This window comes from Brassica napus, chromosome A2 (genome assembly GCF_020379485.1).
Source record: "Brassica napus cultivar Da-Ae chromosome A2, Da-Ae, whole genome shotgun sequence".
NCBI lineage: Eukaryota > Viridiplantae > Streptophyta > Magnoliopsida > Brassicales > Brassicaceae > Brassica > Brassica napus.
Genome location: NC_063435.1, coordinates 113,890 through 138,889, shown reverse-complemented (window position 1 = coordinate 138,889; position 25,000 = coordinate 113,890). Strand labels below are relative to the sequence as shown.

The window sequence follows — 25,000 nt, the reverse complement described above, 5'->3', positions numbered from 1 at the left end:
TATGAAACGGAAGAAATAAAAATAAAATTCTATAATAGATAATTGCTAGCTTGTGATTGATCAGCATATTAAGGAAATAAATTGAACAGAAAATTGTTTCTTCATTGTTCTATTAAAAAAGCATTTACAATTTTTATTTAAAACCGAAAAGGTAGCAAAGAATGAGCTACTAGTTTATTTATATACTTTATTCATTTCACCTCATTTATTTATATACTCTTTTCGTTTTGTTTTATATGTTATACTCTTAATTAATATATTGTTTTATTTGATTTTACTGATTCATGAATCGAAAGACATGATAAAATAGAAAAAATATCAAATATTTTTGTTAAAGTTAGAAAATGGTACTGATAATGAAATATTTTTTAAAGTTTACAACAACATTTAAAATGCAACGGAAAAACTATTAATTGAGAAAATATTATTATTTATGGATAAAAGGTAAAAATGATTTTATAATAATTTTAAATTTTTTTGTGAAAATCTCAAAATGAGGATCTGTATGAAACAGAAGGAATAATTGACCACAAAATATTTCCTCTAACTAATATTTTCCCCTTAACCGTAGATAAATATCTAAATATCCATTTTTATGCTAAATTCTCATCGGATACCCATTAATACACTTAGATTCTATTTACTTAAATATCTTATCATATGTGAGTTAATGCCTTGCACACAATTTAGAAATGACACCTATAAATATACACATTTGTACTTAAATACTCACATAAATACTGAAATACATGTATGTACTCTTCCTCATCTCTCTCTATCTCTCTCCAGCACCTTTATGATGTTTTTTTTTGGGTTTATATGATATTACAGTTTCCAAGGATAATGACTCAATAAACAATTGGGTTTAAGGATTAAGCTAATTATAATAATAATCGCTTCAAAGGCAAGCAGAGAGAGAGGCTTTGAAAGTAAATCCTCTTTATGCAAATAATCGCAATCAACTAACTGATTAGTGATAATGATACTTCTCTTAAGTGCCGCCTCTTCTACGTAATCACCTCACTCTCTCTCCCTCTCACTCACTCTTCTCTCTCTCCTCTCTTTTGCATGCGATTCGGCTTTTAGCGGCTGCGGCGGAGGCGATGATGATGCTACATTGATTCAATCTCTCTCGAAAGAGGTGAACCATTTTTTTCTTTCTCTCTGGCGTTATTCGTCTCTTGTGTGTTGGAGTTTTCTCTAGTGGCCGTTTATTTTGTTTTATCTGTGGAAAAAAATAAAATCGACCTAACTTTGCATTTTCTTGTGTCCAAGTGTTCTCAGCTCTTAGGTAGTGGCAGTTTCGTAATTCTCACTCGTCTTCCTGCGATTGTGAGTCTCTCTGATTCGCTTGAAGCTTGTGCGTTTCCTGGTAAGCTGTGTAACTCCCCCTCCATTAAACACCGTCGTTTCAGTTTGCTATTAGCTCTATGTGTTTTTTCTCGTGGACTACCGTATGATTGGCTAAAGAGAGAGCCTTTGTAGCGAACTGTTTTGAGAACTTTATCACCTCCTGAGCTTAACTTTGTATACAATTTGGAGTCTTTGGCTAATTAGAAACTCAAAGCATCGTTCTTGTCTGTACATTGTACATTGTGTAATATCTTAAAGGAGGAGATAATAGTCCCCTGTTACTCGCCCATTTAAAAACGCTGTCGTTTCGATTTGCTACTAGCTCTGTGGAGTACCTATTCTTTAGCTAATTAGAAACTCAAAGCATCATTCTTGTTTGTACATTGTGTATATATATCTTTAGGAGGAGACTTGTTGCTTTTGTTTATTTGATAAAAAAGCTGCATACTTTCTTCTGTGTTTTCAGTCTCTGCAAGGGTTCGAATTTGGGTTTGTGATGGCGCCCAGACAAGTACCAAAGTCGAGAAAAGCTGGGTCTAGTAGTAAGTTAAAGGCTGCTAACTCTTCCCCTGCTTCTTCAACAGCCTCGTCTCCGATACTTTATCAAGAGACGTCTGTGGATAGCCATAGCTCCCCTACTTCTTCCTCTGTTCGAAGCAAGGCTCAGTATACAGGAAGGGTGCCGCAGACTGCTTCTCAGTCCAAAGAGAACGTCACTGTGACTGTTCGTTTTCGTCCACTCAGGTAATAGGATTCAAACGTTGAGTTGATGTTTGTCCTGTGAAGTTGACTTCGGTGTATGTGTGATGTAGTCCGAGGGAAATTCGCAGAGGGGAGGAGATTGCTTGGTATGCAGATGGGGAAACAATTGTGCGGAATGAGCATACTCAGTCAATAGCTTATGCCTATGGTGAGTCTTATTAACAGTTTGACTAGTGTCACGAGTTTCTGTAAGCATAAGAAATTATATACGCAGAGCATTGCATTATTGATTGAAGGCATGAATTAAACTAAGATGTCAAATTCTGTTTCTGCCATATGGTTTCTTGAAATTCTTCCTTTATTGCAGATCGTGTTTTTGGGCCTACAACAACAACACGCCAGGTCTATGATGTCTCTGCTCAGCATGTCGTTAATGGTGCTATGGAAGGGACCAATGGTATGGAGTAAACACTTCTTTATTTTCGTTGCTGGAATAAGAGAGTAAACGTTTTCTATTGGCCGATCTAGTTAAGATATAATTCTTGGAGGATTAAAAGATATGTTATGTCAAAGTGTACCCCGAGCAGTAGATCATGAACAGTTTGCATGACTATTCACTTGGAAGTTAGAACATGAGATCTTTGACCTGGCAGAAAGTATCAGTACTTGTTTTGAGTTAGACTTGTTTTGCCAATTGAGTTTATGTGTATTGACTTTGATTGTTAATACACCAACAGGGACAATTTTTGCATACGGAGTGACAAGCAGTGGAAAAACTCACACTATGCATGTAAGATTCACTAATCATAAAATCCAAAAAAATAAGATTCACTGATCTTGTTTCATATTCAAAGATGTGCATGGAACAATTTAATCTCATGAAGACAGTTTTGTTTGGTTCAAATTTCAGGGGGACCAGAGATCTCCTGGTATTATCCCATTAGCCGTGAAAGATGCTTTCGACATTATACAAGAGGTACTTCGTGGGATGTTGATTAGTCTAGTTCCCCTGGCTTAAGTGCTAGCTACGTCATACATTTATTCTTTTCATTTTTTTGCAGACACCAAGACGAGAATTTCTCCTACGTGTTTCATACTTGGAAATTTATAATGAGGTCCTACTCACTACTGTTTTTTTTCTCTCCATTCCCTATCGTCAACTTCACCAGCGGTGCTGAATGATAATCAGATTCTGCTTAGATTCTTAATATCCTTAAGGTTCATTTTACCTCAGGTTGTCAATGATTTACTGAACCCAGTAGGACAAAATTTGAGGATCAGAGAAGATGAGCAGGTATTGGTAACATGCATAGTTGCTGATTTTCTTGTCTTATAACATCTTCTTTTGTGACTATAGTATAGTGTACATCATAGAATCCCAAACCTTGCCACCATATATTTTTTTTAGTTAGAGGAGACATCTTTTGTCTGGTAGATGCTTGAAAGTACTTGCTCCATTTTCTTATAAAAATGTTATTCTTTGGGATCCTGCAAATACAGTGTGAAAATTGGTTCGATTATCAATATTTGAATGTACTGGGTCTCATTTCTTATTCAAGTATACTAGATCTAAAGTTGCTGCTGTTAGCTTGTGTATGGTCTAAGAAGTTTATAGTAGACTTGACTATCATCTCTTTATGCTGATTATAGGGAGCTTTTATTGAGGGGATTAAAGAAGAAGTTGTGCTATCCCCTGCTCATGCGCTTTCTCTTATAGCAGCTGGAGAAGGTAGGTGTCCATGTTTTTCTTTAATTGAAAAGGCTTACTCTAGAACCTAACGGTTCCAGCAGAACTGAACCAGTCATTGTAATTTTTCTTTCGATTTCTAAGTTTTTTTCCTCTTATGTGATGTGATATAGCAGTTCTAAAGATTACCTTTCTCTTTCCTGATTATTAATCCTTGTGAATCTAGTACTTTTCATGTCAGTCATCTTAATAAAATTTCCGTTTGATGGCAGAGCACCGACATATTGGATCCACAAGTTTTAATTTGCTCAGCAGCCGGAGCCATACAATGTTTACCCTGGTATGTTTATTTTCTTCTCTTCCAAAGCAAGGGGAGACTTATTTCTTTGTGAACTTGCTATATCATTGCCCCTCATCAAAATACAATTGTGGTATTTGGCACACGACATTTTTAAAACAAACCATCTTTTGTTGTTTTAGACGGGAAAATAGGAACAGTTTTGCTTTCTTTCATATCTACCAATAAAGCTAATATCGTTTTTGACAGACCATAGAGAGTAGTCCCTTGGGTGGCAACAATGAAGGTGAAGCTGTACATCTCTCGCAGCTGGTATATAACCTTTTATTCAACTCTGGGGAAAAAACTCGTATCAACTGTTTATTATTGCATTATCTGAGCACTCAAAAGGTGAACAATTGATTAACTGCTCATAATTTCACTTATATCTGCAGAACCTCATTGATCTGGCAGGTTCCGAGAGCTCAAAGGCTGCAACCAGTGGTCTAAGGCGCAAGGAAGGGTCTTATATTAATAAAAGTTTGCTGACTTTAGGGACGGTGAGTTCTTGGTTATCACTGTTTTAGCCAAGCAGCATCAGCTTATCGAACTTTAATTAGAAATTCTTTACATTTTGTTAAACAATCTGCAATATTCTGAAGTTGAATGTTTCTTTTGTAATCTTGTAGGTAATATCAAAGCTTACTGATAGGAAGGCTAGTCACGTACCATTTAGGGACTCTAAATTAACCAGGCTGCTTCAGTCCTCGTTGAGTGGTCATGGACGCGTATCTGTAAGTGTTGCTAGAGATCTCTTTTAGCTTCTTATTGCAAGAAATGCCACGAATAGTATGACCGTAGGCAGTAGAAAACGATTCCTTTAATCAATTTAACTAACTGATCGATTGATTCATCTCTATATGGTTAGCTCATATGTACAGTGACTCCTGCATCAAGCTGCACCGAAGAAACACACAACACACTAAAATTTGCCCATCGTGCAAAGCATATCGAAATTCAAGCCGCACAGAACAAGGTCATAGTCACATCTATTCTCTCAATGCATGTATGTTATTTCTTTATTTCTAAACCCAATATAAATTACAGATAATTGATGAGAAATCATTAATCAAGAAGTACCAAAACGAGATTCGCCAACTCAAGGAGGAGCTAGAGGAGCTTAAACAAGGAATTAAACCAGTTTCTCAGCTAAAGGACATTAGTGAAGATAATATTGTTCTCCTGAAGCAAAAAGTAAGTTTCTCTCTCATTGATCCCTATACTTGAACCGTATTGTGCTTCAGTTTTGGATAATTGAAATCTGATTTGCTTGATTTTCTTTTCGATGTGGTTATAATAGCTAGAAGAAGAGGAAGATGCTAAAGCAGCTCTCTTGAGTCGAATCCAACGGCTGACAAAACTAATTCTGGTGTCTGCCAAAACTCCACAAACATCAAGAGTTTCTCATCGTGTTGTTCCTCGGAGGAGACATTCATTTGGACAAGAGGAGGTAAAGTTAATTACTTGTTTTGCAGCATGTCTGCCGATTACTATTTTTTTTTTTGGCTTATGTTAGTTGATAATGCATGGCCAGCTTGCTTACCTACCATACAAGAGGCGTGATTTGATGGATGAAGAGAACCTTGAATTATATGTTTCTGGTGAAGCTAATCCTGAGATAATAGATAATGATGCGTTTAGAGAAGAAAAGAAGACTAGGAAGCATGGACTACTTAATTGGTTGAAACTTAAGGTACACATTTGATTCTAGAATTTATATGGCTTTGATAATATTTTACTGTTGTCTGTAAAATCAGAACCTCATACTATAGTTAGTACTGGTGTCTAACATTGTCCTGCACCACATATATGTAGTCACTCGTATGTGCTTCAAAACAATTATTCTCCTCGTGTGCATGAGATAGCACACAAGCTCTCTCACCACGTGGTCTCTCATTATTGTTTTATTATCAGAAAAAGGACAACAGTTTGGGGGAATCAAGCATCAGCGACAAGTCGAGTGCGGTCAAGTCTAACAGTACACTGTCGACTCCTCAAGGGGAAGGCAGTAATTTTCATACAGAAACGAAACTTTCAGAAGGCTCACCATTGGCGGATCAACGCTTAGAGCCTGGGGAAGATATAGAATCCCTTGAAGACAGTTCTCATGAGATAGAGACACCTGAGGTGCATTAAAATTTTCTCACATTCCATTTACATCAATTGGTTTCTTGAGCTTTCTTTAGAACAAGTGATGCACGATCTTTAAGACATTGTGTAACTTATTCCCAGGCGAGACGAAGAACAATCGACCAGATGGATATACTGAGGGAACAGCAAAAGATTTTATCCGAGGAGATGGCGCTACAGTCAAAGTCTTTTAAACAATTGTCAGAAGAGGCCACCAAAGCCCCTGAAAACGAAGAAATTAAAGTAATATTTTGCATTCTGTTTCATGATCTTTATCAAAATATGCGCATTATTTACCTTCCTTGGATTTGTGCAGGCGGAGATTATAAACCTCAACGATGATATCAAGGCAAAGAACGACCAGATTGCTGAGTTAGGGAAACAGATTTTGGATTTTGTAATGACATCACATGATGCACTGGATAAGTCTGATATCGTGCAGGTGTATTAACATTTTTCAAATTATCATACAATTGCCTTGTGCTTCTTTGTTATAGCATTCTCAAGTGCGTAATCTCTACTATCTGCAGGCTGTTTCTGAAATGAGGGCTCAACTAAACGAGAAGAGTTTTGAATTGGAGGTAGCTGAAACTCTCTCTGTTTACACATTACTAAATGAAACTGAACCTCTAAGATGCCTTTGCCTGATACTTTTTTCATTTTGTTTATAGGTTAAAGCTGCAGATAATCGTATCATTCAGGAACAACTCAACCAAAAGGTTCAGATAATATTTCGCCTTAGACCCTTCGAAGCTAGTGTGCATGCAGACATGTGCGAGAAATCTATAACTGATAACAACTCTTTTTTTCTGCAGACATGTGAATGTCAAGCGTTGCAAGAAGAGGTTGCAAACCTAAAGCAGCAGCTCTCTGACGCTCTGGAACTTGGAGATATGAGATCGATCACAAGTCACATGCAACAAAATGAGGAAAAAGTCATACAAGCACAGGTGAAATTTCCCATATTATTGTCTTCTTCCCTTTAACTTGATCTTGGAAAAAAAATCTAAAGCATTTTTTTTAATCTGGCTGAGACATGACCAGGCATTTGAGATTGAGGAGCTTAAGCTGAAAGCTGCAGAGCTAAGCGAGTTAAAGGAAGAGCTAGAACTCCGAAACCAGAAACTTGCGGAAGAGAGCTCGTACGCGAAAGAGCTCGCTTCAGCGGCTGCAGTTGAGCTCAGGGCATTGTCTGAGGAAGTAGCAAGTCTTATGAACCGCAACGAGAGGCTGGCAGGTGATCTAGCTGCAGCAGCGCATAAGAGCTCGCCTACACCTCGAGGCAAGACAGGGAACCCGAGGAACGGAAGGAAAGAGAGTCATCTTGTAAAGAGGAAAGAGCAAGAGAGCTCGCTGATGGAACTGAAGAGAGAGCTTAGCGTGATCAAAGAGCGTGAAGTTTCGTTTGAAGCTGCTCTCGTTGAGAAAGTTCAAAGAGAAGCAGAGCTGCAGAGAACAGTAGAAGAGTCTAAAGAAAGAGAAGCGTATCTGGAGAATGAACTTGCTAATATGTGGGTTCTTGTTGCCAAGCTGAGGAGATCCCAAGGAGATAATTCAGATATCTCAGTGTCAGAGACAAGAAAAACCGGTCACTTTGGGACTTAGAGTATGCTTCGAGCTGCAATAAATTGATTTGAGATTCGTGAATTATTAGTTTGTGTATTTTATTTGCAGTTCTCATTTTCCTTCTGCCGCTTGGCTGTGTTTTTCTCTTTGTTGACAGTATTGTAAAGTAAGTATCCTAAAGGCAAATGAAAGACTCTTTGTGCAAATTTTAGTCTTGCTATGGACATTTTTGTTTTGTATAATCAATAGACAACCTAAGTGTAACACCCGACCGCCCTGTCAGTGGCTCTCATGTCTATTCCCTCGATTTGTTAATTTTTAGAGGTTCCAAATATGTGTTTAATCATTATATAATCACCATGTGACATTTTTGTGTTTCTGGCCTCACTCAGCAGAATATAACAGATTAATACTTGAAATATCATCCATTATTCCAGCTCAAATACATTTACTTTGAGAACAAGTGACCGTAAAATAAGTCCATTTTGATAATTTAGATAATCAAATCAATTTTATTAAGATTAGTATACCAAAAATTGGGATGTTACACCTGAATTTCAACATGGAGCTTAATTGCATAGAGAAGTATAGACATAAAGCATCACTAGATTAGCTTATGTATATGATTTCTAAGACATGCTAACCTCAATGAAGAGAAGATTATGTACAAGCAATCCGAATCAAAATCAGACTGGATAGGGAAAGTTAGACCTTAAAACTTTGAATGTGTCTCGTCTGCAACTTCATTATGTTTCAGCTAAAACGAACACCAAATCAGTATCCAGCTACTAGAAAAGACATAAGATTTTACATGTGTACACAGAATCTAGTATGCACTTGGTTTATGTTACACCCAAAAGTAGACGTACGTGGAAAATGGTGAGCCAAATAACAAATGTGAAGTGAGACATCATTTTCTTGTTCTATATTAAGGTCATATAATTTTGTTATCATTTGCCTTTTCTCTATTCACACTTGATACTTTAGGTTAAGATTTTAATATGTGGGACATGAAAATTTCCTTTATTTATGATGAAACGTTTTCTTTGTACTTTGTACAACCCAAGTTAGATTGAAATTAAAAATAGATGTAGGACGGTATGTACCCACCACTGTCTTTTCTCACATCACACATCAATAATTGTGTTGCACATCAACTAGGATCCGATGTTTAGTTTCCTCGAATAATCATGGAGTCAGGATAATACATTATTCTAGTTAAAACTTCTCAGTTCATGCGTAACTATAGAATTGAAGACGCGTCTTTTACAGTGTTTTATTGTTCTATGTTCGAATCATAGGATAACTATACTTGTATGTTGGTTTGTGTAGGCCGATACATTGCTCTCAGGTCCTTTTTGCCTAGACGGATGCCTATTTCTTGACAGAAAATAAGCTATTAAATACCGCATATGTTGTATATATACATCAAAGTTTTTTAACAAATAATTAAGAACATATTTATTTGGTTTGTCTTATATTGACTGGAGTAAATACAATAAAAAGTTAAACTTAGTGGTGATGTTTACTTGGGACCCTTTTGCGATTCCATTTTGATTTGAGAGTTAATTAATGTTATTGGCGTGGACATTCCATGACCAACCAAAACATATTTTCAAAGCAAGTAGATTAACCAGAATTGAGGAAATAAATAGAAAATGATCGAGCTAACAAATATATTTGTTATTAAATTTTCGATTTTCTTAACTACTTTTAGTGACACTTTAAAGAGAGTGTTCAAAGAAAGTGGTTTAGTTGTAAAGAAGGTCCAATGATAAATTTATATTGGTGATAAACGAGCGGGTTGAATAATTTCATTTTCTTTTTGGATATTTCAAATTAAATCTCACATACATATTTCACATTATTTTAAAATAAAATAAAATCTAGTCAACTCTCTATGACTAACTTAACATTTCATTTGTGTTTGTAACACGTTGAGAGTTATTTTATTTCATCTGCATGAACTAGTTTAACCGTAAAATATTATGTCTACTGAAAAATCATAGGTAAACAATACCAAAAATCTAGAGATATAATAAAGGTAACTAGAGGCGTAGATCCAAACTCACGTGGTCCGTTACATTCGTTTTGGACTCGTAAAATAAATCATGCCTGCTCTTACCACCACCACCACCGTACGTCGGTCTAGTCTGGTAAGATGTACGGTCATGATCATCACAACTTTTTGATGAGTTATACCTACGCAACAACCCTAATCTTGCGTCATTGATGCGAGCAGCTTCAAGGCTAAAATGATCCTCGAAGAACCTAGAAGCAGCAAAGTGGTATTGGTTGCGGTGGAAAAAAGCGGCTGCGTTTGAATGGAGGTGGAAGCGTTTGGTTTGTTGACGTTCTCTCTTGTGGGCGTTTTGATGGCCGCCTAGGGCTTGTGAAGTAGGAAACTTCCGGCTGCAATAGTGGCACTTGAACCTCTTGTCTTTGTTGTTGTTAGTGGTATTGACTTCGTTGATGCTTTCACTGGATTCAGATTCTTCTTGAGAAGTTCCAAACTCGAAGCCGAAAAGGCGAATCGGTCCTTCCTTGGGAGAGAAAGACTCAACGTTCATGAAGTCATGAGTCTTCATTTTGGTAAGGCAAGACTAGTGAATTTGAAGGCTAAGAAGAGAGAAGAGAATAGAGAGAAAATTGTAGAGTTTATTTTTTGGGTACTTTGTCTAAGTGCACACTCTGGCTTTGTATGTTAAATTGGCAACTTGCAAGTACGTTCTTCTATATGTTTCCTGCATTCAATTCCCGATGGAGTATGCACCTATATAAATGACATTGAATTATATTATACGAACACTCCCACGTTTATCTTTTGGTTAGTATTCATACATATCTTTTTGCTAATTAAAGTCTTTTATGTGTTGGTATTATTTGGCCAGTAAATTTAAACTAAACTACACTTATGAGTGTAAATATGTAGTTAGTAATTAAAGTCTTTTATGTGATATTTCTACCTTTACCGGCCCTGACATGTCATGTCAATGTTTTATGAAGAGCTTTAGTACATTCATTTGATGTCAATATATAGTATAGATGTATATTCCTATATGGTTCTTTTTTTTTTTTTTTGGATCAAATCCCATATGGTTCCTCTTTCTGTTTTAAATAGTGATAGCTCGAGACTTTGATGGCTTAAATCTTCACTCATGATCTATGAACAACCTTTTTTTTTGTCTGATGGATGAAAAACTTTTCTTTTATGATCATTTTAGAAAAACCATGAATTAACATATAGTACAATTTTGTAGGTGGATCCTACAAAATTAATGTAGTTAGATGGTAAATGTGATATGTCACATCTTTGTTTCCTCGTCTGCACGATTCTTCTTGGCTTTTTGTTCTTGCGTCTAAGGAGTACGACGGTGTAAAGAGTTTCCAAAGTGCCATATGGACGATGGATATTTTTAGTTTGGGTTTGGGAGTACCTTCATGCATGGCAAACTAAGTATAAGGGAGAAACATCATATGGTGAGAGTACATTTTCCCTGTCTCGATCTTTATTTGTGTTTTTGATTCAACAAGATTTATTTATTTTTGCTCCATTTTGCAAAGTGTCTTATAAAGTCTTGTGATGCATGCGTCATTTTTTTTTATCAGTTGTCCATATAATCAAACTAAGTTCTGATGAGAGAAGTTATTCGAAGGAATAAGGCATTATTAGTTTACATCTCATGTAATTGTAATACTTAACAAGACCAACTTTTATCGATATTCAGAAAATAGATGAATAGATGGTGGCATAATACTAGCACTTAGAACAATTAACCGGAGTAGATTATTTATTTAGACGGTTTAAATACATATAAATTATAATAATATACTAAATATATAGTATACTAGTTTAAATATCAAGATTTATAAATAATAAATTTATATGGATTTATATAATTTTATTTTTCATAAGATGTTATAATATAATATATTAATCATCATAATTTACAAAATCAAAATCTGCGGTCTGTATATATAATTAAGGAATTTTGGCAAATACTCTTCTCTTTTTGTCATGTATAAGTAGACTTTTTTTTACATACAAACAAATTACAAAGTCTATTTATTTATTAAAAAAAAGGAAAATCTGTATATAATAAAGGAAAAGTCGGTCAACTCATGATTTCCCTAAAACACCCTCGGGATCACAAAGACGGTCAGGGGTAGCTTAGGCATCTATATATTAGGTTTACACCTCTATAAGGTTCTCTAGTTTCAAAACCCAAGTCCGTCGCCTCTCACAGCTCCACCAACCACCTCTTTGAGAGAGAGAACCAAATCAATCTCCTTTGGTAAGCACCTCTCTAACTCTCTAATCTTTGCATAACAAAGCTTCACCTTTTTTTCTAATCTTTCGATGATGCTACCAAACCCTAGTTTCCCTGTCGGAACCAAACCATTGGATCTAATCCCTATATCAAGAGGAGAATGAGCGATGACGAATTGCAAGGGAGTACTGATCCAGTGGACCTTAGCAACCATCCTTCAGGGCTAGTCCCCACTCTTCAAAACATCGTCTCGACGGTTAACTTGGACTGCAAGCTAGACCTAAAAGAGATAGCTTTGAAAGCACGTAACGCCGAATACAACCCTAAACGTTTTGCTGCCGTGATCATGAGGATAAGGGAACCAAAAACCACGGCGTTGATCTTCGCCTCGGGGAGAATGGTCTGTACTGGAGCCAAGACCGAGTGCTTCTCCAAGCTGGCTGCTAGAAAGTACGCTCGCATAGTTCAGAAACTTGGGTTCGACGCAAGGTTCAAAGACTTCAAGATCCAGAACATTGTAGCTTCTTGTGATGTGAAGTTCCCTATAAGGCTTGAGATTCTTGCCGTCTCTGTTCACCGCGACTTCTTGAGCTACGAGCCGGAGATGTTTCCAGGACTCATTTATAGGATGAGAGAACCAAAGATTGTGCTACTGATCTTTGTGTCTGGGAAGATTGTTATCACTGGAGCCAAGAAGAGAGAGGACACTTTCAGAGCCTTTGAGAATATATACCCGGTGCTCACACAGTTTAAGAAGATATGCATTCATAGGTAGGTCACTGATCTTGGAGTTGCGAAACTAGTTGGCGTTGTCAACATATATAACCACAAGTATGAGAAAACTCATATGGTGTAAGATTTGTTTTTTGGGGGTACCTTTGTGTTTTGGATTCAACAAGATTTTTAATTGATTTTGCAAGAAAAAACAATCTTTCAGTGTCTTGTAATATCAAACCCCATATAAATGATCATACATAGTAGGCATGCCGGTTCAAATAGTTCAGTTTCTGGTTAGTTCGACTGGATAAAAAAATTTACCAAATTAATCCGAAATAAAATTTGGTTCGGTATTTAGTTAGTTCGGTCTTTGAAAATCTTACCGAAATTTTTGATATCGGTTAGATTTTAGTTTAATTTCTTTTAATTTTTTGATAAATTCGGTTAGTTCCGACTAAATTCGATTGGAAATTTGGTTATAATTTTTAAAAGAAGCCGAAGTAACTGAACCAAAAACCACATTTTTTTAACCATATGCATTATTTATATTGTTGATTCCTCTTATTATACTAAGATACACATGAAAAGAAACGATGCCTAGAAAGGGAAAGAGTTAATCAGTCCCTAGACTGGCAGCGTAAGCAGTTGCAGCAGAAGCCAAAGCCTTGAGAGAGCAGTGTTTGCCTAGCCTCATATCCCATGCTTGCATCTATATAACATATCCGAAGCTCTTCCCCTGCAAATATATATCCAATGAAATAACCAACAAGATTGAGAAACATATACTGGAACTCTCAGTTTTGCCAAACCTTCTTCAACATCGCGGAGAGTCATTAACCTTGCATCTGCGTTCTGCAACCAGAATATGTGTGCATTGGGGTCTGCGCACATTCCAAACTAAGTCATCACCAAAACCATAAAACAAAAAAAGAAATAAAAAAACAAGTAAAGATAGTTACCACAGTCATGATTGTAGAAGGAAGGTAACATATAAACGGCATGGCCAACCGCACCTTCACCTTCAACAGACGCTGCAGCCAGTGAAAGAAGGTCTTCTCCACATGAGCCTCCAACTAGATCAATACGAAATGCGTTGATGCGGATCCGGGCGAGAATGCCCGTATACCATTGTTTAGTTAAAACTTTCAGATGTTAAGGGCTGTAAACAGCAGAGAGACAAAAACAAAAAACAAAACAGTGGAAATAGAAATGATTTTATGTATTAGCTCTAAGGATACAAGCAACATCGTCCTCCGTGAAATTTGCCTTCCTGAATGCATTCCATAGCAAGCCATAACCATCTTCTATCTAAAACAATAACAAGACAGTGACTATCCGGAACAAACCACTTTATGGGGCCAATGAATTCAATTTAAGTTTTTAGTAGTTACTCATGGCTGTCATGAATACTACAGCGACAAGGTGAGTTTCACATAAGTGTAATTTATTGACAATATATTCATCCTCAATAACTCACTTTTGAAATCATGGCAGAAGATAATGTAGCTGGTTGGAGTATGTCAAGACAGTCAGCGGACAGGGCACCTGATATTACCATACAGCTCAACCTCTTGACCATAAGCGGGTACTTGAAGTTGTGCGTCCTGACACAAAAACAACAGAAAAAGATCATCATTGGTGCCAATAGAAGCATCTAATCTTATTCCATCACAACTACCATAGAAACAAGAGAGTGCTAGACTATACAAGACTTGCTCAACACGGAACTGATGTCAATAACAAACACATTCAAACCAAAAGCATACAAAAAGTCGTTCATGTGTAAAAAAAAAAAGAGCAACTTCAAGAACTTGGTAACATGAACACTGTAATAAAAACAAAAATTGAAGCTGATATGCAGTAAAGAAGGACAAGGTTGAGTATCATACCTACAATAATCAACGAAACTTGACCAATCTCCTCTGGTTTCAACATCATAAAACCCCTGTAAATCATTAAAAAATAATATAAATATAATGATCTCAAAAGTACACAGGTAGGGTGATAATTCATCTCTAGCAAAAAAAAAAAAAAAAAATAAATATGTTTTATTTTCTCATTGAAGCATTTCGTCGAACACGTTGCATACATTACTTCGCACGGGACATTACAGAACAAAGACGGTAATTAATTAGGACAGCGATCTAATAGCATGTAAGAAAATCACACGGGAAACTAAAGATATGACCTTTGCGTTGTCTTGGCACTCTTGGCTGCAATAAGAGACACCACGATCTCGAAACTTAGCAGAGCCCATGAGTTTCTTGAGGCAAAGATAGCAAACTGAGTCGAGCGAGAGGAGAGAAGGGCAAGTTAAGACAGGCTTGGCTGTGTGTATGAGATCTCCGGAACTGATTCTGCGCGTTGCGAAAACTGCCCGACCCGCTGACTCGGTGAGTCCGACCCGGATCGGTGGCGGACCGGTCTGACAAGCGGCACCATCTTGACTCGAAGCAGCAGAGGAAGAGAAAGGGGAAGGCTTGTTCAGATGAGGCAGAGGTTTAAGGCGGGAGAGGTAACGGCTATAACGACCTAAAGCAAACCGCGACATTTTCTGTTTCTTCAGAGTCTTTGTTCTGTCATTTTCACATATTGGTAATGACTGGCTTAAGTAGGCCTCCCCGTTTGAGTAGTTTGATTCGGATTGAACCAAAGAAAAATTAAATATACGAATTTTTAAATTTTTTCAGATTATTATTTAAGTTGAGTCTCATATTCAGATAATTCGATTTTAATTTTTCCTACTAAAACTAACTGAAGATTTGAGTTTAAAATAAATTTTGATTAAAAGTTTGGTTATATTTGAGTAATTTCGTTTAATTCGGTCCAAAATTTTGATTAATTCAGTTCAAAATTTTGGTTAATTCGATTTGAAACTTGTTTTTCCGGAAAAAAAAATAACCGATAACTAAATTATTGTAACCGAACTAGCCAAACTAACATAAAACTTCGTTCGGTTCAGTTTGGTTTAAAACCACATGCTAGCTTAAGGATGTAGGAACATCCTAGAATTATAGTTTTCCTAAAAGGCCCCAGATAGTTTTGATCGTGACAAAAAACCCTACAGTTTTCTCCTTCAATTCTTGACTTTTAATGATCTTGGGTTCCTCTTGGTCTTGGTCTTGGTCATGAATATATAAGTATATAAGAAGATAGATACATACACCTAAAAGCCCACTTGTCCCAAGGCGGCCCAACTAAACTCTTACGTCACAACCCAAGAGAATACGTCCTAAGTCTTTGACGTGTCGCTTTATCATTGGTCTGCCTCGTTAGAAACGACTCAAAAAAAATAAATCTGAGTACGGAGCGCCGCGAAATTACAGTAATACCCCCTTCAATTATCGGAAAAAAATAATCTGAAACCCGAGAAAAGAGTAAGAAAAAGAACGAGCAAATTGTATTGTAATGTCTCTCTAGTCACACTTTGCCTCTTCCCCTCTTTTGATTTTTTCTCCGTTCTTCGTCGTCGTCGTCGTCGATCCCCACCGTCAACCCCTTCCCCGGCCACAATGACTATGGTGACTCCGCCTCCCGTCGATGTAATCTCCGATTCAATCATTTCTCTCTGTTGATTTGATGCTCTGTGTCCCCTTTGAATCTACTTCGGATTGTTTGTTTTGAGCTGATCCCTTAGGGTTTGTTTCGATTTGAATTTGAATCGGTTGAATCGTATTTGTAGATGCTGCGATTTGGGATTGTGATTGTGATCACTGTAGGGCGAGATTAGGGTTTATTTGTGTGTTTGTGTTTTCGCAGCAGCAAGAGGATGAGGAGATGCTTGTTCCGCATTCAGATTTGGTTGAGGATCCTGCTCAGCCCATGGAAGGTATGAGATCCTTGATGAGAAGATAGAGATTCTGTAGTTTTTGAGGGGATGGATTAATTGTTATTTTTATATGATGTATTTGTAGTTTCCGAAACTGAGACTGCTGTGAGCACTGTGGAGAATCAGCCAGCAGCTGAGGAGCCTCCCACTCTGAAATTCACGTGGACTATCCCACACTTCTCGAGGATTAACACCAGGAAGCAGTACTCCGATGTGTTTGTTGTTGGAGGTTACAAATGGTAAATAGGGTTTGCCTAGTTGTATTTTAGTTTCCTATTGCCTTTTTTATTGATGGGTTGACATCGTTTGGATATGTTTTTGCAGGCGCATATTGATTTTCCCGAAAGGGAACAATGTTGACCATTTGTCCATGTACTTGGATGTTGCTGATGCTGCGAGTTTGCCTTACGGCTGGAGCAGGTATGCTCAGTTCAGCCTGGCTGTTGTCAATCAAGTCCACACCAGATACACCATTAGAAAAGGTACCTGTAATTTGCTAATGATGTGTTTATAAAACGTGGATCCTGACTGCATGCATGAGCAGAAAATTATGATTTTCGAAAGCTTGGATGATTGGCTGGAAGAAGGGGATCACTTTGTTCATCGTTGAATATAATAATGTTATTGCTATCTTAAGCTTTAACTGAACGGCCTGAGTGAAAATTAAATATTCATGCCATGCACTCTTTTCTACTTCTCTATAAGGCTGAAATATTTTCCCTTTTTTTCGGTGATCTTGGTATTCTCATAATGTAGCTGCAAGTGAGCTTTGGTGATACAAGTTTCACTGAAATTATGATTCCCATTTGTGGTGCAGAAACGCAACATCAATTCAATGCGAGAGAAAGCGATTGGGGATTTACGTCATTCATGCCTCTTAGCGAACTTTATGATCCTAGTAGAGGATATTTGGCGAATGATACTGTTTACATTGAAGCTGAAGTTGTTGTGCGTAAGGTTCTTGATTATTGGTCTTACGATTCCAAAAAAGAGACCGGGTTTGTTGGTCTCAAGAACCAAGGTGCAACTTGTTACATGAATTCGCTTCTACAGACACTATACCACATTCCTTACTTCAGAAAGGTTTGATATATTCGTGTTTACATTTTTTTAATCAGCTTACTAAGTCCTACGGGTTCTCTCAGAATTCTAAACCAATACAACTGAACCTTGCATGTTGCTTGTAGGCTGTATACCACATGCCAACCACTGAGAACGATGCGCCCACAGCAAGTATACCTTTGGCTCTCCAAAGTTTGTTTTACAAGCTCCAATATAACGACACCAGTGTTGCGACAAAGGAGCTGACGAAGTCGTTTGGTTGGGACACATATGATTCTTTCATGCAACATGATGTCCAAGAACTCAATCGAGTTCTCTGCGAGAAACTTGAGGATAAAATGAAGGTAGTTCTCTTTTTGTCATTAGATGATTTCCTTCTCAGTTGATGTTTCTTGTTTTACGATTTTTCTTTTCTCTATAGGGAACTGTTGTGGAGGGAACTATACAACAGCTATTTGAGGGTCACCATATGAATTATATCGAGTGCATAAATGTAGATTACAAATCTACACGGAAAGAATCATTTTATGGTATAGCATTATACAATTTCACTCTGTCGTCTTATTCTATCTCAGCAACGTTTTTGTCAATTTGACACGTTCGTATCTATGGCAGACCTTCAGCTGGATGTTAAAGGCTGCAAGGATGTTTATGCTTCTTTTGACAAATATGTTGAAGTTGAACGCCTTGAAGGAGACAACAAATATCATGCAGAAGGACACGGATTACAGGTCGGTGTTCCTCACTCTTTCCATCCATTTTTCTTACTCGTGATGGTCGATTCACTCACAACTCGCTTATTTTGATACGTATCAATTCTTTCCTTGTCTTGAATATCCCGTGTATTATAAAGGTGTGGATGCCTTATAACATGATAGTTGTATTGAACAACCTAAACTAGGACATTTTTTGAAACGTTTTTTAACAAGTACGTCTTTAAAGCGTAGTTAGTTACCACCGAGCTAACAATGATTATTACAAATGTAGTCCCTAGACTCCCTACTCGTTGTCTAGTCTTATTCTGAAGGAATCACATGTCCTATCGTTTCAGGATGCAAAAAAAGGTGTTCTTTTCATAGACTTTCCACCGGTTCTTCAGCTCCAGCTCAAAAGGTTTGAATATGACTTCATGAGGGATTCCATGGTGAAGGTTAGTATTTGATCTTGTGACCATGAATTGTATTTCTCGTTTGGTGGTGCCCTGATTTGTGAATGCTAATGTAGCTTTTATTGATAGATAAATGATCGCTATGAATTTCCGCTGGAACTTGATCTTGATAGAGAGGATGGGAAGTATTTATCCCCTGATGCTGACAGGAGTGTCCGCAACCTTTATACACTTCACAGGTATTTCACTTGTAGTAAATTCGACAAGTGCTTGCATTCAGAAATTAGATTCCCTATAAAATGCAGCGTTGATAATATCGTTGCATGACCCAGTTTTTCTCTGATTATCCTACTTGACCTACAAGCTCTTATTTGTCTGCAGTGTCTTAGTTCATAGTGGAGGAGTACATGGTGGGCATTATTACGCATTTATAAGGCCCACGCTCTCAGATCAATGGTATGCCTTAAGATTCATATTTCGGGAGCTAGAAAGGAGTTGAATCGGAAAAGTAATTTAGTAATTGTATGCTGCTGCCTGCTGGTATTTAGAAGGTCGCACTTCTGAGCAATTTGTCCAAATCATGGCCAAATCCACTAGTACATTACTTTATTTGATCCCAAAGCTGCCACCTAAAATAGATATATGATTAAACAAATTTGTTTGGATAATATAGAAACTAGTGTTATACTTTGAGCTTCTTTTTATTTTTGGCCTTTCCACGTTATAAACTTGAGAGTAGTGCTTTTCTCATAAATGTTGCATAGGTTTTAGCACATGAAGAAATCTGTATTATGTATATCAACTCATCAATTTGAAAAACTGGAAGTGCCTATGATGTATTAACATGCTTGCATGTCACATGGTGCAAAACCAGCGTCACATCTCCTCTGATACTTGTTTCAATACTATCATAACATACTTGGTCTGTGTATTCCTCTTAGACTGTTGTTTCTTCTCATGAACAAATTGAAGCTTCTATTTTTCAGGTATAAATTTGATGATGAACGAGTAACCAAAGAAGATTTGAAAAGGGCACTGGAGGAGCAATATGGTGGTGAAGAGGAGGTTTGGATTTTCTTGTTACATTTTCTATGATTGGAAAAGGACATTGCCTAATTTCTCTTGTCTTGTCTGACATATTTGTTTTGGTGTAATTTCAGCTACCACAGACTAATCCTGGTTTCAATAACCCTCCTTTCAAATTCACAAAGTACTCGAATGCATATATGCTTGTATATATCCGGGAAAGTGACAAAGATAAAATAATCTGCAACGTTGATGAGAAAGACATTGCTGAGCACTTAAGGGTAAAGTATTTTCAGGCATTTTCCCAGTAATGTGCGTCTTGGTTGAGCCTGATCGATTCATTATTTTTTTACAGGTGAGGCTGAAGAAGGAACAAGAAGAAAAGGAAGACAAAAGAAAATACAAGGCACAAGCTCACCTTTTTACGATAATTAAGGTTTGTTATTCCTATCTGATTGGGCCTGCTAAAAAAGTTTAGCTGTTTTAGAGTGTAGTTTTGACATTGTTCTCTGTTAACATGAAAGGTTGCAAGAGATCAAGACCTTAAGGAACAAATTGGGAAGGATATATATTTTGATCTTGTTGATCATGACAAAGTTCGTAGTTTCCGGATCCAGAAACAGACACCATTTCAACAGTTTAAGGTACTTGCCAAAATATCTTCAGTTTTTTGTTTTACAAAAGGGGAAGGAATCCTTACATCTGTTGAAGAAATAGGTCTTGATCTGGATTTCATGAGAACTTTCACATTGCTGCTTAACTAAATGGTTTATGTTACTGTAATTTAAACATTTGCCATCTTTGACGCAAATCTTATGGTAATACAGGAGGAGGTGGCCAAGGAATTTGGTATACCTGTTCAGTGTCAGAGGTTCTGGATTTGGGCAAAGCGACAAAACCATACCTATCGTCCCAATCGCCCCCTTACACCTCAGGAGGAATTACAACCGGTACTGCTATCCTTCTCGTTGCTATTTATGCATGTATTTTGCCTCTCTCTTTTTGCTGCAAATTTGAATTTATAGCCAAGTAATACCCCTATTATTATTATAGATAGAATCTGACATTCTGCTAGCTTTTTCTCTCTGTCATAATCGTTACATCTAATTATCCGACTTTTCGGTCTCAAGTGTCTCTGCTCCAGTTGTTTGGAACCTGTTTTCTATTAAGTTTGCCTGTTTACTTTGAAATTAAATTTCCTGTAATCCGCTAGAAACTTTATTTTTATAACGTATTATTATGTCAGAGTCCCTTGCTAATAACTTTATCTTCAACATGTATGAATGTTTTTAATTTGGAAAATGGGTTTTGTAGGTTGGACAAATTAGAGAAGCATCTAACAAGGCAAACACTGCAGAACTTAAGCTGTTTTTGGAAGTAGAGCTGCTGGTAAGAACTGGTTGCAAAGTGTTATTCTTGAAGCCTTTAACGTTGAAAAAACAGAAGCTAATTGATCAACAGAAACTATGGGCTAATTTTTTGCTTATTCTTGAATAAATTAGGATGAACGTCCTATTCCTCCTCCTGAAAAATCAAAAGAAGATATTCTTCTTTTCTTTAAGCTTTATGACCCCGAGAAGCCTGAGTTAAGGTAATACTGTTTTCCACATTTTCTTTCGTCGCTCTACCGTCTATGTTAAGTGGATTTTAGTTGGTAAAAGTGTTGACCCAAGATGTAAATACTAACTCTATAAGTGTCCTACCGTGTGATATTCTCTTATATATACTACAAAAATTAGACCTTTCTTGCCTTTTTACATTGTGATCAGAATTGTTTGAACACATTTGCCTTCGTAGGTTTTTTTCCCATTGCACCTAATTTTCTTTCGCAATATTTTTTTTCTTGTGCTACCAGGTATGTTGGCAGACTGATGGTGAAAAGTTCCAGTAAGCCTATGGATATAACTGGAAAACTGAATGAAATGGCTGGCTTTGCTCCTGATGAAGAAATAGAACTTTTTGAGGTTTGTTGCTTCCGTGGCCTCTTAACCTTATGTGCATCATGATTATGGTTATTTATTCTGTTATTTAACTAACGTCTTATTTGCAGGAAATCAAGTTTGAGCCTGGTGTTATGTGCGAACACCTGGATAAGAAAAATTCATTCAGATTGTGCCAAGTAATGTTTCACTGGTATCTACAGAAATTTTTCTGTCCTGTGTCTCTTTTGTGACTTGGGTTTCTTGCCTTCAGATCGAAGATGGAGATATCATTTGCTTTCAGAAACCTGTTGTTAACAAGGAGATTGAATGCCGCTACCCAGCTGTGCCTTTGTTTCTTGAATATGTCCAGAATCGACAGGTATAATTCGACTAAGTACTGGTTCCTAAAGTCACGCTTGGTAGAGTTTGGCCAAGTAAAGCTTTCAAATGATAAGCTTTCTTTCTAGTCGTAAATAAGTGTTTAATGATTTAGGCTGGTCTGGTAGTGTTGTCTCATGCATCAGCTCTAAAATTGTATGCTGATGTCCCACTAATTCTTTCTATTGTGATGGCATAATAGTATTCCTTATTTTGAGCATACAGATTGTGTGAATGTTCTGTAGAATTGTAATTAGCTGGCGATTAACTTTTGCGGTTTGTGATTTTGTAGCTGGTCCGGTTTCGTGCTCTGGAAAAACCTAAAGAAGATGAGTTCGTTCTGGAGTTGTAAGTGCATCTGTGGACGAATCTTTTTCAGCTGATTTTAGCGAGGAAATCATAATTTTTATTTTATTTCTTAGGTCAAAGTTGCACACTTATGACGATGTCGTGGAAAGAGTGGCGGAGAAGCTTGGTCTTGACGATCCATCCAAGCTTAGGCTTACATCTCACAATTGCTATTCCCAGCAACCCAAGCCTCAGCCTATCAAATACCGTGGAGTAGACCGTTTGTCAGACATGTTAGTTCACTACAATCAGGTAACTGACGTGAAGTTTAGTGAACTTCATTATTTCTTCTTACTAAAGAATGCATTTGCTTATAAATTGTTTTTTTTTTTATCTTTCAGACGTCTGATATTCTGTATTATGAAGTTCTTGACATTCCTCTTCCAGAATTGCAAGGTCTTAAAACCTTAAAAGTTGCTTTTCATCATTCCACGAAGGAAGAAGTATGTATAGCCTTTTATTTGTGATTTATAGTCTTTTTTTCTTTTGCATATGGGATTGATTTTCAAGCCTTTTAACCTTCACTGTGCAGGTGGTAATCCACAATATCAGACTACCTAAACAAAGCACGGTCGGAGATGTTATAAATGAACTAAAAACAAAGGTAAATGGCTGGGTGGTTTACTTTCTGAAGTAGCTGGTGTGTTCTTCTTTTGTTTTGATCTCTGGATTGTCTATATATCATTGCGAGAAATGACAATCCGATGAAATTGAAGGCATCCGGATTATAGGGTGCATCTATTGCCTACCTCCTTGTTTGTTACTGATGAAAATTCGTTTTTAAGGCTTTGGATTACATTTATTACAAATTCGATGTTATGCATGTTAATCCAAGGTTATGCCTGATGCAGGTGGAGCTCTCGCATCCAGATGCAGAACTGAGAATACTTGAGGTGTTTTACCACAAGATCTACAAGGTAACAAAGCGGTTTCTTATTTTTTACATTGTAGTCCATTATTTGACGAATCTAAAATGAAGGCTGCTCGAGTATTTCTCATCATGAAATTCTTGCAACCCTATAATTTACAATAAAAATTAATTCAGGTTGCTGGTGGTATGTTTTGCAGATTTTTCCATTAACTGAAAGAATTGAGAATATAAACGACCAGTACTGGACTTTGCGAGCTGAGGAGGTATGCTGCCATTTCTATTTTCCTTTAGCATTTCCTTCAAATTTTTTTGTATTTTCGAAGTCTTTAGTATGGTGTTTATTTCTGATTTTCTTAGTTTACTTGTAGATTTGTTTCTCTGTGATCTCACTCAGTATGTACTCTGGTGTTCAACGTCAGATATTGAACTAAAGAGATTGTATAGTTACTCCGTGGATATGCTGATTTATGACTTTCTAAATTGCAGATTCCGGAAGAAGAGAAAAACATTGGTCCAAATGATCGCTTAATTCTCGTGTACCACTTTGCTAAGGAAACTGGACAGAATCAGGTGATAATCAGCTATCAAGTTTTTGTTATGTAACTGTTTTACTAGTTGTAGCAAAGTGTCTTATCGGTATCATGTTTGTTTGTTCGTTCTTCAGCAAGTGCAAAACTTTGGGGAGCCCTTCTTCTTGGTAATCCATGAAGGTGAAACTCTTCAAGAAATCAAGAACCGTATCCAAAAGAAGCTTCATGTATCAGATGAAGACTTTGCCAAGGTATGCACATGACTGAGTAATGATCAAAGCTAAATAAAGAAACGAAGGTGTTAATATATGTTCTAACATTTTCATTTTATTATGTGCAGTGGAAGTTTGCGTTCATGTCAATGGGACGTCCGGAGTACTTGCAGGACTCAGATGTTGTTTACAATCGCTTTCAGGTGTTTACTACATCTCCTCTAGTTTTCTAGCTTGAAATGATGGTGCTAATATCTGAGATCTAACTATCTTATCTTCCGTTGGGGATTTGAAAATGGGGTAAACAGAGGAGAGATGTCTATGGTGCTTTTGAGCAGTATCTGGGGTTGGAGCACACTGATACCACTCCTAAGAGGGCTTATGCTGCAAACCAGGTGACATTTTCATGATAAAGTAGATTCTTTCACTGACATTTTCATTTTCATGACATTTTCATGTTAACTTTTGTTTGTTTGCATTTTCTTTGTAGAACCGACACGCGTATGAGAAGCCGGTGAAGATATACAATTAGCCGAGAAAAAGAAAAGGCAAATGTCATCAAGACATTGTGGAAGCTACGTTGGACCAAAAGGGATCGAATAAGAGATGGAAAGACCGAGTGTGAGGTGTGATGATGACCGACCGTATAATGTTGTAGGAGAATTTGGTCTGAACAGGGTTTTGGGTTGCGCATTGATGGTGTGTTTTTATATATTTCTTTCGTGCTTCAATACGTTTTTGTGTTCATGTATATGGAATGTGCGAAGACTATTTGCACATCATGCAATTTTTATTTTCGAAACAAAAGAATATGGAAGAAGCCCGTCACTTGAACTCGGGAGTTAATAGAATAGCCAAACATTTGTAACTTTTTAGAGATTCGGGTTTAAGAAGATTTTTATCTTACTGGCGATTGTAATAGTTTATTGCATTTCCAAATAGTTATTTAGA

General features: G+C 37.0%; 5 protein-coding genes across 7 annotated transcripts; 3 read left to right on the top strand and 2 right to left on the bottom strand.

The window, feature by feature from the left end:
* The first annotated feature begins 923 nt into the window (after nt 1-923).
* On the top strand, nt 924-7,981 carry LOC125581491 (kinesin-like protein KIN-7L, chloroplastic). Of its 2 annotated transcripts, none has more exons than XM_048747032.1 (25): nt 924-1,141; nt 1,285-1,372; nt 1,820-2,097; nt 2,166-2,263; nt 2,423-2,512; nt 2,793-2,845; nt 2,966-3,031; nt 3,117-3,170; nt 3,290-3,349; nt 3,706-3,784; nt 4,015-4,082; nt 4,290-4,352; nt 4,475-4,579; nt 4,709-4,813; nt 4,948-5,055; nt 5,127-5,273; nt 5,380-5,529; nt 5,614-5,772; nt 5,994-6,206; nt 6,312-6,452; nt 6,526-6,651; nt 6,740-6,790; nt 6,881-6,928; nt 7,025-7,159; nt 7,254-7,981. In XM_048747032.1, the coding sequence occupies exons 3-25, from the start codon at nt 1,850-1,852 to the stop codon at nt 7,812-7,814; spliced, it is 2,928 nt and encodes a 975-aa protein (XP_048602989.1). In that variant the 5' UTR covers nt 924-1,141; nt 1,285-1,372; nt 1,820-1,849; the 3' UTR covers nt 7,815-7,981. The 2 variants fall into 2 exon arrangements, with proteins under 2 accessions (XP_048602989.1, XP_048602987.1); XM_048747030.1 differs by having other exon boundaries at nt 1,276-1,372.
* Nucleotides 7,982-9,579: 1,598 nt separating this feature from the next.
* LOC106422708 (zinc finger protein GIS2-like) lies at nt 9,580-10,497 on the bottom strand. Its single transcript, XM_013863487.3, has one exon. It carries the CDS (start codon nt 10,361-10,363, stop codon nt 9,824-9,826), a length of 540 nt encoding a protein of 179 aa, XP_013718941.2. The 5' UTR covers nt 10,364-10,497; the 3' UTR covers nt 9,580-9,823.
* Nucleotides 10,498-11,544: 1,047 nt separating this feature from the next.
* Nucleotides 11,545-13,026, top strand: LOC125581501 (TATA-box-binding protein 1-like). The gene is made up of 2 exons (XM_048747065.1): nt 11,545-12,070; nt 12,156-13,026. Exon 2 carries the CDS (start codon nt 12,207-12,209, stop codon nt 12,819-12,821), a length of 615 nt encoding a protein of 204 aa, XP_048603022.1. The 5' UTR covers nt 11,545-12,070; nt 12,156-12,206; the 3' UTR covers nt 12,822-13,026.
* A 242-nt stretch (nt 13,027-13,268) lies between these two features.
* Nucleotides 13,269-15,407, bottom strand: LOC106399498 (histone-lysine N-methyltransferase ATXR4). Its single transcript, XM_048747054.1, has 7 exons — nt 14,952-15,407; nt 14,653-14,708; nt 14,241-14,367; nt 14,002-14,071; nt 13,723-13,905; nt 13,573-13,644; nt 13,269-13,499 (listed from the first exon to the last, which is right to left on the bottom strand). The coding sequence occupies exons 1-7, from the start codon at nt 15,312-15,314 to the stop codon at nt 13,381-13,383; spliced, it is 990 nt and encodes a 329-aa protein (XP_048603011.1). The 5' UTR covers nt 15,315-15,407; the 3' UTR covers nt 13,269-13,380.
* A 683-nt stretch (nt 15,408-16,090) lies between these two features.
* On the top strand, nt 16,091-24,955 carry LOC125581490 (ubiquitin C-terminal hydrolase 12-like). 2 transcript variants are annotated; one of them, XM_048747020.1, is made up of 32 exons: nt 16,091-16,305; nt 16,523-16,592; nt 16,678-16,831; nt 16,917-17,074; nt 17,410-17,675; nt 17,780-17,998; nt 18,076-18,184; nt 18,270-18,385; nt 18,706-18,804; nt 18,892-19,001; nt 19,144-19,218; nt 19,749-19,827; nt 19,923-20,069; nt 20,144-20,224; nt 20,313-20,432; nt 20,616-20,738; nt 21,103-21,177; nt 21,291-21,379; nt 21,644-21,752; nt 21,839-21,907; nt 21,982-22,089; nt 22,381-22,436; nt 22,511-22,688; nt 22,778-22,879; nt 22,969-23,040; nt 23,288-23,353; nt 23,505-23,570; nt 23,794-23,877; nt 23,972-24,088; nt 24,178-24,252; nt 24,358-24,444; nt 24,540-24,955. In XM_048747020.1, the coding sequence occupies exons 1-32, from the start codon at nt 16,276-16,278 to the stop codon at nt 24,579-24,581; spliced, it is 3,351 nt and encodes a 1,116-aa protein (XP_048602977.1). In that variant the 5' UTR covers nt 16,091-16,275; the 3' UTR covers nt 24,582-24,955. The 2 variants fall into 2 exon arrangements, with proteins under 2 accessions (XP_048602977.1, XP_048602981.1); XM_048747024.1 differs by having other exon boundaries at nt 16,114-16,305; nt 16,526-16,592.
* Nucleotides 24,956-25,000: the final 45 nt, after the last annotated feature.